At 39.1% G+C, this 18,042-nt stretch overlaps 2 protein-coding genes across 2 annotated transcripts; one reads left to right on the top strand and one right to left on the bottom strand.

The window, feature by feature from the left end:
- The first annotated feature begins 513 nt into the window (after positions 1–513).
- dlx6a (distal-less homeobox 6a) lies at positions 514–4,039 on the top strand. The gene is made up of 3 exons (XM_088010172.1): positions 514–1,747; positions 2,436–2,629; positions 3,156–4,039. Exons 1-3 carry the CDS (start codon positions 1,441–1,443, stop codon positions 3,393–3,395), a joined length of 741 nt encoding a protein of 246 aa, XP_087866298.1. The 5' UTR covers positions 514–1,440; the 3' UTR covers positions 3,396–4,039.
- A 3,784-nt stretch (positions 4,040–7,823) lies between these two features.
- dlx5a (distal-less homeobox 5a) lies at positions 7,824–9,782 on the bottom strand. Its single transcript, XM_014966937.2, has 3 exons — positions 9,182–9,782; positions 8,577–8,761; positions 7,824–8,389 (listed from the first exon to the last, which is right to left on the bottom strand). Exons 1-3 carry the CDS (start codon positions 9,540–9,542, stop codon positions 8,075–8,077), a joined length of 861 nt encoding a protein of 286 aa, XP_014822423.1. The 5' UTR covers positions 9,543–9,782; the 3' UTR covers positions 7,824–8,074.
- Between the last annotated feature and the right edge of the window lie 8,260 nt (positions 9,783–18,042).

Here is an 18,042-nt window from a genome sequence, read left to right as displayed (position 1 = left end):
GAGTATTTTTTGTGTGTGTGTCTGTTTTTTTAATCGAACACCACAGCTCTGAGACGCAAAGTGTATAATTTACATATATTGAGGACCCTATCGGGCCTCATCATCCAACTGGGATAAAAGACACTGTCAGTTTATCTGGGTATCCAGCCTTCCCTTTTGCAAAAATAACCTATTGTACCTTGGGCATATTGTTGTTTGATGTGCCACACGTGCTGCATTTTGAATCATTTGAGGGATCTTTAATCATATGGTCAGTAGCTCCTGCTATAATATATGTAACTTTGGGGGGGGAGGGGTGTGAAGAGGGGACCGCTCATTTTACAACATCAAAGCAAACTGACTGGCGTACAAAAAAAGAAACAAATAGCAATAATAATAATAATAATAATAATAATAATAATAATAATAATAATATAGTTATTAGTCTTTAGATGACTGCTTGAGAAAAATGTAACACGCTTTAGCTTTATAACAATATTAATATTAGTACTGCCACCACTACTGATAATAATAATAACAATAATAATAATAATAATAATAATAATAATAATAATAATAATAATAATAATAATAATAATTATAATAATAATAATAATAATAGAACATTGATTTATAATATTCTCTTGAGGCGTCCATGAGTTTGTATTTTTTATTTTTTTTATTTTGGGGGGGTGGTTCTCTCCACCTACAGCAGTCCTAAAATAAGGCGATACTTTCTTGTATCCAATTAGTTCCTTGATTAGGGGTGACCTAACTGAGATGGATACTTACATTCTGCTACCTCATCTGACTTAATTAAAGAACGCTCAGTGTTACGCGGCGTGCGTAATTTCCAGCTACGATGCCAAAGAAAGAAAGAAAGAAAGAAAGAAAGAAAGAAAGAAAGAAAGAAAGAAAGAAGGAAAGAAAGAAAGAAAGAAAGAAGTCGCCTCTGCGCATCCACCGGAGCTGTTTTCTACGCTTGTCTATGGGAATTAGGCGTCTTTCCCCACCACATATTGTTTTTCTCCCCCCGCATTTGTGGTGGGAGCTGGTAACGTGGGTTAACTCCAGCTCAAGTCTCCGTAAAAGCGCAGAGAACTGATGACGTTGGGCTGGATGACCAATCGGGAGGCGCTGCCCTTTGGAGACAAACCATTTTACTTGTAGTGTCTGCATCAAGTCTGCAAGCGAGGGCTCAATTTTAACAGAATCCACCTTAAAATCTCTCCCTTAACTTATGTCTACCTTCCGCCACTTTGAGTGAGAATACCGCGGGACAAGAGAGGAGGGCGGATGATGGGGGGGGGGATAAAGACGGCATCGGGAAATTTGGGGTGTTAATAGGAGAAAGGGGGGAGGAAGAGACAACAGCACAGCGAGAGAGCGAAAAAGCGATTTGGTCTTGAGAGAGGAGGGGGTGGGGGTGGGGGGGTGAGTGCTCTCAAGGCAGAAAATTCGATGATGACCATGACAACGATGGCTGACGGTCTGGAGGCTCAGGACTCGTCCAAGTCCGCGTTCATGGAGTTTGGGCAGCAGTCGCACTCGCAGCAGAGCTCCCCGTCGATGGCCGGCGGCCACTACCCGCTGCACTGCCTCCACTCCGGATCGCACTCTCACCACCAGCACGACAGCACCGCGTACCCCGGGACCAACACCTACAACCGCTCGCTACCTTACCCATACGTGAGCCATCCGCACCACAGCCCGTACCTGCCGTCCTATCACAACAACGCGGGAGGACAGACGCGGTTAGACGGCGCAGGTAAGAGACCCCCCTCCCCCCTCCTTCCCCCCTCCAGCCTTGTCCATCTAATTGCAATTAGCGGCGTACCTGTTTAAGCTTAAGCAACCCGGATCGAACCTTTTTTTTGTTTTGTTTTGTTTTACCTCCGACGATCCAACGCCTGGAGCTATCTTTTTTTCCCTCCTCCTTCTTCTTCTTCTTCTTCTTTCCCTAAGCCGTGCGTAAAAACGCACCGGATAAATCCAAAGGAGCAGCCTTGTTCGCCCGCTTCTTTGTTGCTTATTTGTGTTTTTTTCAGCACTCCCCTCCACAAAACCTCTGATTTAATGCCCTGGGTGTGATCATCTCGACCACGCAATCCTCACCAACTACTCGTGAAAATTAGGCAGCCTGCACGCCTCGAATGTTGTAATTAGCATTTAATTGACATGTCATTACCAGCAATATCCTAAATATGACAGCACATGAGGATTGTTGGCTGCAGCGGAAAGCCAGAGAAAGAGAGAGAGAGAGAAAGAGAGAGGTGGATGTTTTATCAGCAGCAATTTCTCGATTTCTTTTTGCACTACTTCTGATTTTATATATATATATATATTATCATTATTTTTTTACAGAAAACCCAGCACATGATTCTGCTGTCTCTGTGGCCCTTTTTTTAATTTTTTTTTTTTTTTTGGACTAATCGCATTGCTTGTTTTTGTTTCAGAGCAGCAGAAGACGACAGTGATTGAAAACGGAGAGATTCGGTTTAACGGGAAGGGGAAGAAGATACGCAAGCCGCGGACGATCTACTCCAGCTTGCAGCTCCAAGCACTGAACCACCGATTCCAGCAAACCCAGTACCTCGCTTTGCCTGAGCGCGCCGAGCTGGCGGCCTCTCTGGGACTGACGCAAACGCAGGTAGGGCGCATATTTCTGCATTTATTGTCGTCTTGCTTTGACGGCATGCTCTTCCGCAGCCCCACGCGCAAACACACAACACCACTCTGCTTTGATTAAAAAGACGGAAAAGCAAAAAAAACAAAACAAAAAAAAAAACATTTTTTAAAAATGGTTTGACATTATCGTCCATCATTCTTATTTCATTCTAATGTTAGAATGAAACACAACCGCTACTTTTGCACGTTTTCAAAATATGATGTTACGTTGATCTAAGATTATTTTTAAAGCAGAATGACTCAGTGAGCTATCAGTGCAGATTGGGAACACTTACAGCAAGAGATGGTCAACTACGACAATGACTCCTCACAAAAAAAAAAAAGACAATAACACAATTTAGCCAATTCATAATAGAAATCTCATCTGTGGCGCCCCACCTGACTGGCTGCCCTGGGCAGAGAGCCTTACAACCTACACCAAAGACCCACCGCTGATAATTTGCAATGCAACTTCCAGCTCAATAAAACGATGTCCTCTCGTCCCGCAGGTAAAGATCTGGTTCCAAAACAAGAGGTCGAAGTTCAAGAAGCTGCTGAAGCAAGGCAGCAACCCGCACGAGAGCGACCCCATCCCGGGCTCCATGTCCTTATCCCCGCGCTCCCCAACCATCCCTCCGATCTGGGACGTTTCGGCCTCTTCCAAAGGAGTGAACATGCCGGCCAACAGCTACATGCCCGGCTACTCTCACTGGTACTCGTCTCCACATCAAGATTCGATGCAGAGATAGACTGGCGAGGGCCAAACGGAGCGGGGGGGAGAGGTGGGGGAGGTCTGCAAAGGCAGTCTGCATGGAGGCCCTTTTCTGCGGGATCTCCTCGCCGTGCAGTACTTGTTTTTTTTTCCCGCAACGTAGCCTACAATTTGGACGCTGGAGAGGAGCGAGAGGGTGCTGCTCCTCTGCTGGAGGATTAAACCAGCCAAGCCTCGGTGCAGGGACACAAACTAAAGGGGACTTATCATTGTTTTTTTGTTTTTTTTTCAAGCGTACATGGCTGTTGAGTTGGCACGTTTTTGTCATGCTTTCATTCATGTCTACATCTGAATATACCAAATATTGCCAGTGACATTTTTTTGTTTTTGTTTTTGGGGGGATGGGGGGAGATTTGTGGGTAGGGGGGGATTTGCGGGGGGGGAACGAAACATTGGAGGAAGCAAAGACTGCTGACCGTATCGGTGCACCATCACTCACAGAAAACCTTTTTTTTTTTTTTTTCTTTTGCCAAGATAACAACACCCCTCTGACTGCATTTAATTTTTATTTTCCCAACATGCAAAACCAAGCAAAAGTGTCTGTAAATATATTCTGCGACTTTAGTTGTACATACACTTTTTATGTTTTGTCAGAATGAGTAAAACCGTGACTCAAAACAAGACGCCTGCTGTTTGCATGATTTCCACCAACGAGAGAGAGAGAGAGAGCAGAAAAAGAAACAAAAAAAGAAAACAAAATTGTATTCATCTGAGGCCTTTTTCGTGGGTTTTTATATTGGGCCAACATCACATCAGCGCATCACATTGGCGCATACAAGTTTATAACACGGTGCTCAGTGAAAAAGATAAGACGACGAAGAAAAAAAACATTTTCATCAAACATTTTAGATGAACTCAGTGGGGTGACGGAGAAACGCCAGTATATATACAAAAAAAATCAAATGCACTCAGTCAACGCCAGAGGAAATTAACTTACCCCCCGAAAGACATTTGCTCCAGGTCCAGCTCATCTCGTCGCTTCACCCTCAATTATTAGAAGTATTGACAAAATGTTTTCTCCCTTCCCTCCGTCCTAAAATGCCAAGCTCCACAGGGATCGATGCTTGAACAAAGCAGCCAGCTGCAGCGGCGTTCAATATGAAGGAGATATTTGGGACAATTTGTGGGTTTTTATCCAAGTGAGCCTTTTTTTTCCTCTCCTCTTTTTTTTCCACCCCTCCATTCTCATAAATGCAGGCATAATTAGGGTAATTTTTGATGTAGCCCCGCTGATTACAGCGTTTTTACCGTCAAAGATAATTACCTGTAATTTTCTACCACTTTTAATACTAAAAAGCCATCTTTATTTGGATTTGAGGTAGCAACGGATGGAACAAAAGGGGGGGAAATTATTCGGTTATTCATATACAAATTGTCAGAGAGAGGAGAAGGCGCACGGCTCGGGATATTATCTGAAATTACGACTCTAGGAAAAAAAAAAAAAAAGGCTCCATGCAGCTGTCAAAGTCGCGGATGTCCCACTGGCGCTCATTCTGGTTCTTTTTACCTGCACGGGGGCCCCCACGGTTGGGTACGGGGAGTGGTGGGGATGGGGGGGGGGGCCCTATGTGCAACCGGGCTGCAGGGAGCCAGTAGATGCGGTCGAGTAAACATCAACACAGCTCATAAAGAGACTGTTTGGCACATTGAGAGGAATGCAAAAAAAAAAAAAAAAAAAATCAGTCTGCAGAAACGGATGCATGGCATGATGTTTCTGCATAGATAGATAGATAGATAGATAGATAGATAGATAGATAGATAGATAGATAGATAGATAGATAGATAGATAGATAGATAGATAGATAGATAGATAGATAGATAGATAGATAGATAGATAGATAGATAGATAGATAGATAGATAGATGTGGATGATGAAGGGATGGAAGGATGGAGGGTTGAGGGTGCAGTCGATGGGGGTGTGGTTGTAGAATCATGTGTCACATGCATCTGGAGCTCCAGCAGCAGTTGATGGATCATATCAGCGCAAATCTCAAAGACTAAAAAGCTGAACATTTCCACCTCGATGTCGCCTCGTAAAGGTATGCGCAACCCAACTAGGCCCTCTATAATGCAAGGAAAGAAACGAACTAATATTTCCGAGTTTATATTTGTTCCCCCTCCCCTCCACACCCACACACATTGCAGCCATGGGTCACTGTTTGGTTCTTCAAAGTCAAGAGAACTGAGATTGGTCAGGGAAGCTGTAAGAAGATTCACTCTTACCTTCCTCCGCTTTCTGTCCACCACCAAAAGATTAAACAAAAAACAAAAAGGATCCCGCGCTGCGCTGCTTCGCCGCTGCTGGTTGAATAAGCAAAATCCAGGTGGGAAAGTGTGTTTGCACACCCTGGTAAGCTCCCTTATATATATTGCCTGCAAAATTAGCTGTTATTACTGTCACTGTTTAGTGATGGCGAGCTCGAGAAAAAAAAAGGAGAGAGCCCTCTCTGCAATCAAGAACCAAGCGCATCTTTGCAAATTATAGGTAATTGTCAATGTCCAGATTATGATAATGGAGGCCCCCCTAATCCTGCAGAATAATTATTGTGGAGTGTTACAGTTGAAGCTGTCCAGTAAAGCTTAACTGTCATTATTTAGACTCGATTTGCAAAAACTGGTGGTGGTGGTGGTGGTGATGTGGGGGGAGGGGGGTTGTTGGAGGGCTGGGTGGGGGTCTGGCTGAGTGGAAAATGTTCGGTTGAAAATAAACGGGGGAGCTCTCTCGATGTAATGGCACCTCTAGTTTGCGCGTTTGAGGTGTGTGTGTGTGTGTGTGTGTGTGTGTGTGTGTGTGTGTGTGTGTGTGTGTGTGTGTGTGTGTGTGTGTGTGTGTGTGTTTGGAAAGAAACAGCCGCGCACATGAGATTTGTCAAAAAAAAAAAAAAAACGTGCAATGTGTGTGAGGTTTAAATTTCCTGGGGTGACCCGCTATGGATATTTGTTGCCGACGCTTTATTTGACCTGCAGCAGAAATAAGGGCAACAGAAAGGCACCGCGGGGCTTTAGACTAAGGGACGCATTGTCTGACTGCAGCACTTTGCATCAGAGTGCATGTGCGTGCATGCAGGCCGCAATCGGCAGGAGGATTGTGTGTCAGGTGGAACATGCATAGGTCAACGCTGGTCAGACGCAGTATTGTGCGCGCATATTGCAGCGCGCTCCACCTGCGCAAACTCACTCATGTGGTCCTCGAGCACATGTCCCCTGAAATTCAATTACGCTCTCGACGCTTCCCGTTCATTCCTACTTTGGCTAACATCGCAGTTAATAAAAAACAAATCTAGCATCTTTCTCTTTTTCATTCGCTTTTTTTTTCTCCTTTTTTTCCCTCCCCCCTAAAGGTGGGCTGAGTCCGCGGGAGTGGCGCAGCGCTGGAGCCGCTCTACCCCCACAGGAATGCGGATTGTCTCAGATCTCCGTGCCGCCCCCTTCTCCCCTCGCCTCCTCTCTGCCATTCAAAGCGAGTATAATTGTAGGGGAACACAAAGCGAGAGCGGCTGCAGACGGTCTGCAGCGACGAGCGGGCACTCTCTTTAGACATGGGCGCTGGAAATAACTTTAAGAGCCCCAATCAGCCTCTACGCTGACACACAATATGAATTAGGACACGTTTTAATAGATTAATAATAATAATAATAATAATAATAATAATAATAATAATAATAATAATAATAATAATAATAATAATAATAATAGTAATAATAATAATAATAATAATAATAATAATAATAATAATAAATAATAAAAATCATTTTCAGGTGTAATAATCTATAACAATAACAATAATAATAATAATAATAATAATAATAATAATAATAGTAGTAGTAGTAGTAGTAGTAGTAGTAGTATAAAATAATTAAAGTGATCTATAATAAACCACATTCATTACAAGCCACGCAGTGTGAAGTGTTACTGGGAAATTACAAGCCGCAGAAATCACTGCAGTTCACTGCCGCGAAAACGCGTCACAAATAACAGTTGCGTGTCATCCACAATTAATTCACAGCGATGATTTCCTGACTTGTCCGAAATGTGCAGCCTAATAGAGGAATAAATCGTCCTCATCCAGCGAAACTGGTTAGATACATCCGAGATATAGCGTCTAATTTTTGTTTACAGTCGTAATGAACGCACTTTTAAGTCAGTACAATAAAACTACATGAATAACGGAACAAAGGAAATCGACTGAAATGAGTGGATCCTAATATTTGTTTGATACAGCAGAGACTTAAGCCGACATGTTGCCTAAGGCTCACGACTTTTCTCTTTGTCTTCGAGGCGCTTTTTGTTTTTGCTGATTGTTGTTGCTTTTTTTTTTTTTTTTTTTTCCTATTTCATTTCACATGAACTTTTTCAGGCTGGAGGGAAGAAGAGATACTGAATGGGAGGCGTGAGGGTTCGAAGCTCCATTGTCCATTTAAACGTTTAATATTCTTCCAAAATGCAATAAATTACATGCACACATTTACACATTTTACACGTTTCCTCTATGACTGCCATGAAATACATTGCATATTCCTCTGAAATGTGAACACGAGTCCCATGAAAGGAAATAAAAATAGAAAAATAATAATAAAAAATAAAAAATAAAAAAACAACAGGAGGGGTTCTTTTGTTTCGTTTTTGTTTTCTTTTTTCTTTCTTTCTTTTTTCTTTTCAATATAACGTCCCAGCTCCGAGAGCCAACGAGTGCTGTATCGAGTTCGGGGTCTGAAGGTGGGGGGCCATGGAGCTGCCGGCTGCGGAGTACCAATTCGACGTGTTGTCCAGAAAGTTAGATGCCGCCGCGTTGATGCTCTGCGGCTGTAAGCTGTGAGACCTGGAGGGGCCTTGCGCGTCCCACACGGCCGGGGACTGCGGCGAGTTGCAGGCCATGGGGTCGCTGGAGCTCGGGCTGTGCTCTGGGGGAAGCTCGCCGTTTTTCATGATCTTCTTCATCTTCGATCTTCGGTTCTGGAACCAGATTTTGACCTGAACATTGGATTCAAAATGAAGGCGTATTAGCATGTAATACTGTCGAGTTTTCGGTTATATTTTTTTTCTTTTCTTTTTTTTTTACACACAATGCATAAAAGTGCACAGTGAGTAAAACTTCTTTTTTTTTTTTACAGAAGACAATTTTTTTTCCCCTTCAAAATATAAAGCAGTTAAGTCCCACCTGTGTTTGCGTGAGTCCAAGGGAGGCAGCGAGCTCGGCTCTCTCCGGCAGCGCCAGATACTGCGTGTTCTGGAACCTCCTCTGTAGGGCGGCCAGCTGGAAGCTGGAGTAAATGGTCCGGGGTTTTCTCACTTTCTTCGGTTTCCCGTTCACCATCCTTACCTCGGGCTCGCTTATGTCTTTTTCTGATGGTAAAAACAAAATAAAACGAAACCAAAACGACTGTGAAAATGTGCCACAGATTTGCAACAATTTGAAAGAAACATCTCAATAACTTAAAAAAAAAATTAAAAAAATACATGTTTCACATCCGTATCTGGATTGCCTTTGAATCATTGCAAAAAATAAATAAATAAATAAATAAATAAATAATTCAGTTATTTTATTTTGAATCTTATTTAAAATTCATTCCTGCATATTTAGAAGGAGTGTGCAGGAAAAAAAAACATCTAATATTCGTTGGTAATTCCAATCTGCTTTTACGCAAGCGGAAAAAAAACCAAACAAAAAAACATATATATATATATATATATATATATATATATATATATATATATATATATATATATATTTTTTTTTTTTTTTTTTTTTTTTTAGGCCCGTACCTTGTGGACTTGGTTGGGCTTGAACTCTGCTATAAGTCCCGGCATACTGGTGGTAGGCGGGGGTTGTGTACGAGCTGTAATCACTGTAGGATTTTGTCGTGTAATTCCCAGCAGATCCGTTCACACCGGGGTACTGGTACTGATAGGCGTTCAGGGGCTTCCCGTACGACGACGATGAACTGGGAGAACAGTAGCCGTGAGGGACTCCACCAGCGGGGCTGTAGTATCCAGAATCCGTGGCCGACGACTCGGGCAGCGTGGGGGATTCCTGAGACGGATGGTGCATGCTGGAGAGTTGGAAGGAGCTCTGGAAATCGGTGGGCTTCACACTCGGGATCCTCCGATCGAAAACTCCGGTCATCGTTCGAAGGATGGAAAAACGCGCGGGGTTTTTGTTGCTGTTTTTGTAACAAAAAAATATAAAAAATATATATATATAGTCTGGGTCCAAAGCGGTGTGGAGATTACACTCTCATTGCGTCAGGAGGCTCTCAGGCCGTCGGTGCTCTGGTGAAGACTGCAGCCAGGCGCGCAGCAAAGACTTGGTTAAATCCTGAATCGCGCTCTTACGCACTGCAGGGAGGATCTGGTTCCATTGGCCAAGGCACACACAGACACAGCTACACCCAGTTCACTCCGCCAGCTTTCTTGCGAAGGGGGGAACCACTGGGGCTATGTAGTTCGTATTTATATAATATCATTCAAGGTGTGAAATTAAGGTAGTCACTTATTATTATCTTTAAAAAAAACACATCTAATGTCAGTGCTGCAAAACGTAAGAATTTTTAATATTTAACATAATTTCATTAAGGAAAACACCTTCAATTAAAACAAATAAAGGGTACAACAGACATCTATTGTCTGTGATTTCCATTTTTACTTGCAGGCCTGTGGACAAAGGAGATTATCACCTCTCAGTTGCCCGTTGCATCATCAGTGCATTTAATATTATCATATTTTTAAGCCGAGCAGTGGTCACTAAAAATCCGGGTTTTATTTCTGTGGCAGGGCACACAAAAGCCAAGGCCAGCAAGTCAATTTTGTGGTGAACAGCGCCCACATGTGGAAGAATTCGGTGCTACAGGGTGAAACTACAACAACTACAAAAATGTTGATTATTGATTTAAAAAGATACACACATTTTTGTAACATCTGCATCTCTACATGTTTGATAGCTATTCCAGTCTAGCGTGAACTGTATTTGGACACAGCAAGTTAAAAAAACAAAAACAAAAAAAACAAAAAAAACTGGTTCCAAAAGCTGTAGCTATAAATTAGGGTTATTCTGCTAAATGTTGCTTCTTTGAGCATGTATTGTACTGGAAACTGTATATTTTTTTGCAATTCTAACCATCTGTTTTTTTTCTTTGTTGTTTTTTTTGTTTTGTTTCTGAATGCTCAAAATGGTAATGTTTCTATATTTTAAGAGATATGTCAGTATTTTATGAAATAGAACTAAAATGTTACTCTAAAACATTAGTTATAGACAGCTAATTCAGAGAAATGAAATCATTTTCAGTGGTCTCTCAGTTCTTTCCCATGTCTATTTATTATAAAAGCATGGTCTGCCAGAAATACGGCCAGTTTAAGCCTCATTATAATTTATTTAATTCAGTTCTCTTCATTATTTAGAGAGGTGAGTCAACACAAAACTTTTCTCAATGCACTTTGTACAAACCAAACATGTGAAATTCAAGTTCAGTCATTTAAAATTCATTCAAATATATGCTTTGACTACAATATAATTCCAAACAATTATATTAATAAAATCCTGAAGTGCTGATAAGTAAAAAAAAAAAGTTGTTACGACGGCAGGAAGCATAATACCAATGTATATTAGTAGGCTGGTTTGTATTATAGCCAGAATAAAACTAAAAAGAATGACATTAAATTTACATTTGTCATTATAGCTAAACTGTATTTGACTGACTTCATTTTTGTGGATCTCACTGCTGTGTAGAACTAGGTCAGATTTGCTCCAACAAGCTGGGAAAGTGAGATATCCCTCTTGTTGGATTATTGACTTTATTGGCTTAATCCAACTACAGACTGTATCCCATTACAGCAACAAAGAGGACAGGCATCAGTGATAACAAGGAGACCAAGAGAGAAAGGGGGTGAATAAAAATTAAAAAATGAACAAACTAAGCTGAAACTATTCTTCTAATTGTCCAGTTTAATTCTTAAATTGCCCCCACATGGGGATGTCTGGTTCCCAGCAGTCCCATGTGGGGTCAAAAACAGTCAAGGCATAATCCACATGTCAACACAAGTAACAAGGAATAAAACCATTTACCATTCTAAAATGTTCTAAAATGTGTCATGCCTAGTCAAAATTGATTAAGAGCTTTAAATGCACAAAATAATATTTGTACATATTGCACCTTAGGGCCACCCATACTTTCAAAGAAAGAGTACTGTAACATAAGTCAAATTTCTTTTAAGTCACATTTAATGTGTGCAACATTTTTTTATAATAACTGAATGTAACATAGTTGCTTGATTGTGCTATAACGTAGAACTGTGTGCCTGGGAAATACATAACACTAACCCCTTTAAGAGTCTAGACATTCTCCCTTTCTAGACTTTCTAGAGAACTTTAGCATGTTACTGTAATTTCTGTCTTCTTGGACTTTCGGTATTAATAAAACCAATTAAAAAAAAAGAACATTGATGAAACATGATATCCCCTCCAATTAGATTTTGCCTAATAAGAACTTTGTGACACTCACCATATTGTTGTGGTTCTCGTATCTCTGGTGGTACTTAAGCTGCCCTTACTCAGAATAACTTTTGGAATAAATTACTTGATGCAGACAAAGGAAAAAAATCTGTCCACGCATAATGGGGTCTGTGTACGTCAGCTTCTGCGTTCGGGGAAAAGCAACTCGGCCGTTTCCGGTCTATTGAAAATGGTATTTTACACTAGGCTGCTTGCAAGGCTTGACCAAGATAACAATTAATGATGTACATCCATCCAAAGCCCCAACAAGTAAGCTGGTGAGGAGAATCATCCGTTCTCCATGCTAAGTTTGTGATGTATGAGGTTGAAGAAGAGTCAGTGAGCTGAATTCATGAATTCCATTTATTAATACCCAAATACAGCTGGTCCATTCTGACATGCCACCTTTAAGAGTTAAGAGTCAAAATGGCATCCCACAAGCAGGGCCAGCTTGTGGGATGTGCTATTATAACAATAGCAGAACTTTTATTAGCAGATCAGACTGCAATTAACAGTTCAATCATTAGATCATTCACACAACTGCTATAAACTTATTGCATCTCTGGCAGTGCTGTTTACATTATATACATGTATAATATAGGATACATTTATTGGCCAACTGATTTATCGACCAGTGGATTTCTGGGTGCCTAATTCCTTAATTTTGGGGGATCGTGATTGGTCGATACTTACATGAGAAGCCCATTTCATCCCCTAATCTTATCTTCGTCAGCAAAGGTTTATAAGTCATCCTCTGTTCTTTTCTGCTCTACAATGAGAGGTGTGACTGACAGACTGGCCCACCAGGTCAGTTATGCATGTTTAAAGTTAACAATATTCACCCCACTGTTGCCAACTCGGCAACTTTCTTGTTATATTTAGCAACATTTCAGACAAAAAAATAAAAATAAAAAATTCACATCAGCCAAAATCAAAATCGGCAGGTCAGGCTTTTTTAAAGATCGGTAATCAGGGATCGGCCAGAAAACTGCAATCGGTGCAGCCTAACTTAAGATGGAATACATACACACATATTCATGACATTCTTTGATTAAATAAATTTCTCTTAAGCGTTACTCCAATAGCTAAAATTTTAATTTATACGAGGTGAGTCTTTCTCCCCTGAGAATGTGGACCAGTACTGGCACTGGACTGATTCTGAGCCTTCAAATGATTTTTAACAGAAGTTTCACACAACTTAGAAGTTGATGTAAAAATGTTTGTTTTAGCCACAAAATGATTATGCTCAGCAGCAAACAACATATCCCCAACTACAGCATTAGCTCATCGATGTAGCAGCTATGTAGCCTGATGTAAAACATTTTGCTAGACAATGTCAAACATTGAGAAGTTTTAATTATTGTTCTTAAAGGTTATCAAACACGGCGTTTTGAAGCCAAAGATACCTCAGAAATATACAGAGCCAAGCAGGAGGATCAAGTCATTTAAAGTTTAAACTCACTTTCACACAAAGACCCTAGCTAGCATAACAGTTTGGCTGTTGGACATCAAGCTAGTAGCTTTCATCAAGCTAGTACCTTTACATTACATTACACTACATTACAAAGGCACTTTAAAACAAAGCTTTATCTTGGTTTTTTTTTTCCTATTCTTCTTCTTTCTTTTCTCCCTCCCCGAAGCATAAGTCCTTTTTTGATGAATTAGTATAGAGATTGTTTTGCTTACTTAACATGTTGTACCTACTGCAACCACCAGGGGGCCCCCAAGAGCAATTTATTTTTCTTTTTATCCATAAAATAGTGATTTCTACATTTCTAAGAATACAATATTTTTGTCTTAATGCGATTCTAAACCAAGACTGCTTGAGCATTTTTATAATATAGACTAATTTGGAAGTTACAATAGAGAAAGACCTATCAGCAGAATAAAATGAGCATAAACAATTCACAAGACTAGACAAACCTCTCTATACTAATTCATCGTTTCTTCACTGGATAGGGTAGTGATGTCATCAGGTCACAGAGACTCCTCCCCCTGTTGCTCCATCCAGCGTTTTGGTGGTGGAATCAACCCCTTAATGTTGATGGCTCCAATCATAATTTTGTTTCTCTACTTTCCAAACAATTTGCCAGAAACACCTGAGTTTTAATTCCAATTAATTTATTAAGTTTGGTAGCCCATTTACTGCATATAATTTGGCCTGAAATAGGGCTTTTCTCTCTCTCCCTCTGAAGATATGATTAAGTTATCAATTTGGAATCTATGTTACTGTTAATAAGATAATTTGTTCAAAAGCTAAAATCTTTCGAGGTGTTTCGCAAGTTTTCCAAGTCAGCTGTCTAGAATTCAAAATAGACAAAATGAGATGTTTTAGATGTAAAGTTTTATCAGTAATGTTTTATCTCTATAATATCCCCCCTGTGTTTTCTTATGTTAAAAGAAAACAAAAAACAAACATAACTCAGAAATTTAAAATCAAAGAATCAATTTTATAAGATTAACCCATTCTTCTAAAATTTCGTGTAAGCAATTAATTTTACATAAGAGCATACTACAAAAAGTTTATTTACTAGCCCAAATGGAACCAAGAATCTTAATTCACATCAATTTAAAGAATATGCTCATCAAACCCATAAAAATATCAAACTTATTCCCAAATATCTCATCCAATTAAACAAATCACAATCATCATTTCTGACCAGGGCCGGCCCAAGGCTCCATGGGGTCCTAAGAGAAATTTGATTTTGGGGTCCTCTAGTTCTGTTAACAATGTGGATTGCTGGAATCAACAGTTAGACGATTACATAATTCGTACACATGCTGTAAACTTATTGCATCTCTGTTTGCATTATACCCTATGCATGTATGATATAGGATATATTTATCAGCCAGTCAATTTCTGGGTTAATTTTGGGGGATGGTGATTGGCCAATGCTTACATGTGAAGCCCATCTTATCCACTGATCTTATTTTCATCAGCAAAGGTTTATAAATCAGCCTGACCCACCAGGTAATGTCTGCACATTTACAGTTAACAACATTCACCCCACTGTTGCCAACTCAGCGACTTTCTTGCTACATTTAGCGACATTTCAGACAAAAAAAAAATTGGTATCGGCCAAAATCAAAATTGGCAGGTCAGCCTCTTTAAAGATCAGGTTAGGGTTAGCTAAAAATTTCATTTACACCAGGTGAGTTTTTCATCCCTGAGAATTTGGACCGGTACTGGTACAGGGTTGATTCTGAGCCTTGAAATGATTTTTAACAGAAGTTTCACATAACTTAGAAGCTGATATAAAAGTATTGTTTGTTTTAGCCACATAAATGATCAGCAGCAAACAACATATAACCAACTACAGCTTAGAGCAGTTCATTGATGCAGTAGCCATGTAGCCTGATGGAAAACATTTTGCTAGACAATATCAAACATTGACAAGTTTTAATTATTGTTATCAAACATTATCAAACACGCTGTTTTGAAGCCAAAAAAAAAGCCCTCAGAAATATACAGAGCCAAGCAGGAGAATCAACTCATTTCAAGTTAAAACTGAGCTTCACACAAAGACGTTAGCATAAATGTTTGACTGTTGAACTGAACCTTTCAAGGTCGCTATAAAGCTAATTTTCTATTAGCAGCTTCACAAATCTTTTTTATAAACATTACAATACAAAGACATATTAAGACAAACTTTTATCTTGGCTTTTTTCTATTCTTCCTATTTTCTTTCTCCCTGAAGGATAAGTCCTTTTTTGAGACATTGTTTTGCTAACTTATCTTCTACCGGAGCTTTGGACATTTGGATGCTCTGCACATTGCATGGCAGCTCATATTACCAGGGAAGCTTGCGTGACCTACCGCGGCCACCAGGGTGCCCAAAGAGCAATATTTTTTGTTTCTTTTTGTCCATAAAATAATGATTTCTACACGCATTATCAAATATATTATTGAAAAAACAAATCACTTCATGATTAAATTGTGTGTTTCCACCATGAAGTGATATTATTATGACATAGAAATTGTTACTAAAAAATTAATTAATTAATTTTTAAAAATCAGCTCTAATGAGGGGGTGCCTTGGTGGCCCTGGGGCCCTAAGCAGCTGCTTTGCTTATGCCTTGGGCCGTCCCTGTTTCTGTCAACAGTATGTCTATTGTTGTCAGAAATATTGTGCAGTGACTCTTTTCCTTATACCTGTTGATTTTTTTCAGTCAAAAATTGGACCCTGAAGGCCAACTGCGTCATCATCATAAGCAGTTAAAAATCTGAATTTGGATTGGTTTTCTAGAAGAGCAAGTTTATCTTTCACATTAAACCCACAAATCAGAATTGATCAATTTAGACAGAGGAGCTAAAATAAATGTGGAAATTCCTCTGAGACAAAGATTTTGCAGTACTGTGACATGTCATTGCCTATTCCAAATCAAATGGTTTGGTAGACTTGGATTTATGTATTAATTCAACTCAATTAAAAATTGGAGGCACAGATATGCTGTGATCCAAATGTTGTCCAAACTGTTTGTGTTTGACATAATCAATTAATATCACATCCACCATATTAGTTATAGAATGTCATTGTGTCCAATTTGTTCTTGTACACTAAGGCACTCATGTGCTCTATAAAGCAGCAATTAATTTAGTTAGTTTGTTAGTAAAAATTAAAAAATTCCAAACTGGATGAGACTGTTTCTTAATTTAAAATTAAAAAAGCAATAAATTCTGTCTACTTTAAGCCGAGGCTGAATTCTGATTGCTCCTGTTCTATTGTATTAACCCCACATTGAAATAAAATTACCAATTTAATTAGAACCTCAAAATAATATTTCAATTTAGATTTGAATCATAAGTTGTCTCCGAGACAAGAATATGTTGGAACCAATACAATGAACCTTAAATCAATCTGTTGCTGTTTCATAATTTCCAATTTAAATCATATACCCAATCATATTTATTTTACCAGTCCTGTAACCTTCTTCTAAACACTTTAAGGTTTCGATGAAAAATAAATCCTGTTTTGAGGATGAAATAAGAGAAAACAATTTAGAATAGGCCATAATGAAAGATTGAGTCTGCTAAAGATCACAATTTTTATCAAAGTTAAATCCCTCTTTTATGTGATTCCAAAGTATTTATAACCAATCAAAACTTCCTGCCATAAAAATTATAAATGTGTAGTGTGCTCCAAGTAAATATGTCCTGTTTTTATCCCCATTCTTAAAGATAACCTGAATAATAAGAAAAAAAATGATAAAATTTTAGTTCCTCATTTTCATTATACCAAGTAAATTTGAAGCAGTTATCAATAAAGTAAAACTTCTGAAGTTTCAACACAGCAGATGCCACCCTGTTTATTTTCAATTTTACCTGTAAAGTCTTAAGTAAAAAAAAAAAGAAAAAGCCTCCTACTGTTCAAGCAGATGATTTTGCTGTAAATTAAATTTTGATGTCAAAGTATGATTTATGCAATCATTATCATTTTAGAAATCTCTGTGCAGTATTTGTCAAAATAAATTTGTCCAATGCAGGTCACAGGCCCACATGTGTAACAGTTCAAAATTTTCCCCTTTTGTTTTCTTACAAACCATATCTTTTATTACTTTTTCCACTTTTTTTTTTTTTTTTTTTTTTTTTTTTAAGATTTTCTGTTTAATCAAGGTACTACGGAAATATAAGACCACTCTGTAGGTCTCCCTAGATTTATCTCCACCGTGATTATAGACAAAACATTCCACTGTCTCTGCATAGTTTAAAAACAAGAATAGTATCACCACATCTATTCACTGAAGTGACGTAGTATTTACACAGTGCCGTAAAACCCATCAACGACTCCCCACTCCCATTCACTCTCAATCACACTCAAGCAGACGCTTTCACACCATTTTGTAAGAAGATGCAGGATGAACCCCCTTCTCATCAGGCTGACCAAAATTGATTGGGGCTGTTTAGTGAAACCCCCATCCCCCTAATAAAACAAAGAACACAACTTCATTCTGCAGTATAAAGGCATTTTTCACATTAGTTGACCTTTAATTTTCAAATAATCCAACCAAATTACATCTTTTTAAGAACATCACCCAAAAACATTCATTAATTTGATTATTTTACAGCATTTTAAAATATTTTCATTTTACCCCGTTTAAGTAATTTTGTTTGTCAAACTCTAATGTTTGAGATAAAGAT

Source organism: Poecilia mexicana, unplaced genomic scaffold, assembly GCF_051168715.1.
Source record: "Poecilia mexicana isolate PSO_F unplaced genomic scaffold, ASM5116871v1 scaffold_11, whole genome shotgun sequence".
NCBI lineage: Eukaryota > Metazoa > Chordata > Actinopteri > Cyprinodontiformes > Poeciliidae > Poecilia > Poecilia mexicana.
The sequence above is the reverse complement of the archived record's forward strand: the minus strand, read 5'-3'. Positions and strand labels throughout refer to the sequence as shown.